Raw genomic sequence first — 3,165 nt, forward strand, 5'->3', positions numbered from 1 at the left:
TACAAAAAGATGTTTAAAGTATATACCTTTTGTTAGAAAAATAAATTATCAAGATTCTTGATAAAAAAAATGACAAGCAGCAGATCTGGTTACTGACCTCTCCTTGCAAGAAGTCCAAAATACAGACAAAGTACTRTCATACAGTTGTCAGTAGCATMAWCTGAATTTCTGWACAGCTGTCAGGCTTTAAAAGGGTCCCCTTCAGAGGGGGCTGAGTGTCCTCCTGTTCTCCCAGGACCTCCAGTTCCTTTACCCTAAKCCAACTGTCTAATAGCGTGTCGTAAAAGTAACTGAACTCCKTAATCTAAATTAGCAGTTTGYGAAGTCAAAGATCAACATCTTTAACAGCATAACTGAATAGAAGAAATAAAGAGGTCATGTAAAAACAAAACACAGATCAAACATTAATTTATCTTGTAATTAAATGAACCATAATATTTTAAATCACAATTCAACCAACACCTTTAAAATTAATTCCTTAAATCATTAACGCACGTCTTGTCTCACTTGTAGTTTTGCCCTATGGTTTGGTCCAGTGCTTCAGAAAAACATCTAACTAAACTACAATTAGTTCAAAATAGGGCAGCACGTCTTGCACTGAACTGTTCAATATACACAAATGTTGTCAGAATGCACAGGGCACTAGGATGGCCTTTGGTAAAAAAAATAACGTTGATATTGCACTTTTAAGCTTTTTTTATATTGTAGTATCTAAGACACCAACTGTTTTATATAGTCAACTTTTGTTTAGCCACACTGTACACATGTTTAATACTAGACGTGCTTTAAAAGGTTGTTTTATTCCTCCACAAAGCAACAGGAATGCTGGACAAAAGARTGTTATTTTTAGAAGAATGAGAACATGAAATTCCTTTCCTTCATCATTTGTAAATATAACAAATAGAGCTTTTAAAAGAGCATTCTTTCATTATTTTGTCATGTAGAGTGTTATAATTGCACATTTATGAATTGATATATTATGTTACTAATGTTATATTAAGTGCATGTAATTGTAAATGTTTTTGTAATGTTTGTTTTGCTTTTTGTTTAAGGACCCCAGGAAGAGTAGTCAGTGTTACGGCAATGGCTAATGGGGATCCAAAATAAAAAATAAAAAAAATAAATAAATAAATAAATGAAAACAAATCTAACCTTAAAATCCAGATATATGAATTTAAATGAACTTGAAAATTAAAGACTTAGTATCCCTTTAAGATATGCATAGTGTTCACCACCTTTCAAGCCAGAGTTTTAGCCTAAGATCTAAGACTAAGATTTAATATTGCAAGAATGGTAAACATCTGTTAGTAGTTTGAATTTCTGTCATGAATAACCCACAGCTGCTACTATACCAAGTTTTAGTTAAATACTGTATTTATAAAAGTGAATCACTTAGTGTTTTTTGTTTCTAAGGTCAGTTAGTTGTGGTAGCCATCTTGATTTGCATTGACTCCAGAAGTTACACAGTGGTATTTGTACATCCATCAATTACTTTCTGAAATTTTGATTCATGTCCAACCAGTGATTCATGAGATAGTTTGCTAACAGACTCCAAACGTTAAAGCCCAAGTTCTTGTCAGAATTTTAGCTGAATGTGTATTAATTGGGGTAGGTGCTAAGGATGATGCTCAGCCACTACTACACCATATTTTAGCTGACTATCTGTAAAATTAACTTATACTTGTAGCCAGCATTGTGTTTCCAAGGTTTGCTTAGCTGTGATGGCCATCTTGAATTGGCTTGACCCCAAACATTAATGAGTTACAGATGTACATCCAATGATAACCTTTCAAGAATTTTATGAAAATTCATTGAGTGGTTCTTGAGATATGTTAACAGACAGACACAGTTGGGGTAAATCATTTTACACAAATGCACACTCATTTACGAAAACATTATCGCCCCTTTGCTTTTATGTAACAGAAGTCAATGCATACCTTAAGTACTGTATGTAATATGTACTATGCATTGTATGTTGTTTTTCTTTCAGCTGCTCCCGTCTGTGTGGGTTACCACAGCAAACAAACTTACACAAGAGATTTAGCAATTGTTTTACACCAATGGCCTCCCTGACACCAGGAATAYAAACACAGCACTGACCATTGGGCTACAGCAGCCTCCTGTAATACATATTGTATAAACTATGTTTTACCTGCATATAATACTTTCCATACTATTAGCTCTTAGTACAAATGCACACATAAACCACCAGATTTTACCTTGACATGAGTTTGAAAGTTGCATCCAGAGCTGTGGTGTAGGTGGACACCAAAATGGCATCAAAGTAGCAGGGGATGAGGTAACGAGGAATGTGTTTCAGGTAGTCAAACATGGCTCCTAACCACTGACCCACCTGCAGAGAACATAGACAGGATGACCTGCTTCATTGGATTTGTAAAAACCGAACATTCAATTTCACAGCCAGCCAGTGTTGTGATGCTAAAACCAGAGACGTGATCTTTTTCTTTGCTCCTGTCTGAACCCTCACCACAGAAGTCTTCATTTGGAAGACTTTCAGGAACATCTTTGGGCAATCAGTAGAAAAAAGCTTAGCAATAATCAAGTCTGCAGGTTACATGGGTTAGATGCATAATCTTTTAAAGGTCACTAAAAAAAAGCACTTAATTTAAAAATAAGATACTGTTTAGATAAAATAAATTAGGGCTGGATAKAAATTTATTGTATGAATAAAATGAACGTTATTATTCAAAAATTAACTGTGAAAAGTAAGTAGAGTGTTAGAAATTGAGTTTCTTAGTTTTTTAGGGCCAAGAAGAAAACCATTAATATTTAACAACTTTTCAAATGAGCTACTCACTGCACCAGCCAGGGTTATTAAATAACGTGCTACCAGCTGACACATGGGCTGTGTCCAAAACGYCAGGCCGGGTCCTCTGGAGGAKCCKSCCTAGCCGGTCYAGGTGGGCCGGGTCTTTGGTAGACCAGGAAGACTGGAAAAAAAGAGGCTGTGAATTTGGACGGTCTAGCCTCCCCTCCACCCCGGCGTACGTTATGTCACCTAACAACTGTGACGACGCTAAACAGAAGTAAAATGAGATCAAAATTTAAAAACTATCAATACATTAGCATTATTAATATCACAAAACAATGAAATTAACTTAAAGGTATAACATTTGAAGAACTAATTGACCCGCTGTGGGTTCA

General features: G+C 35.5%; 1 protein-coding gene across 1 annotated transcript in view; it reads right to left on the reverse strand.

The window, feature by feature from the left end:
- LOC106523907 (glycogen debranching enzyme) overlaps positions 1-3,165 on the reverse strand; it is a gene marked incomplete at its 5' end in the record, with an annotated part of 57,066 nt that overhangs the window by 30,198 nt on the left and 23,703 nt on the right. The window contains 1 exon segment of the mRNA XM_014017485.1: positions 2,220-2,353. Within this exon segment, the coding sequence (XP_013872939.1) occupies positions 2,220-2,353 (134 nt within the window).

This window comes from Austrofundulus limnaeus, unplaced genomic scaffold, assembly GCF_001266775.1.
Source record: "Austrofundulus limnaeus strain Quisiro unplaced genomic scaffold, Austrofundulus_limnaeus-1.0 Scaffold169, whole genome shotgun sequence".
NCBI classification, from domain to species: Eukaryota; Metazoa; Chordata; class Actinopteri; order Cyprinodontiformes; family Rivulidae; genus Austrofundulus; species Austrofundulus limnaeus.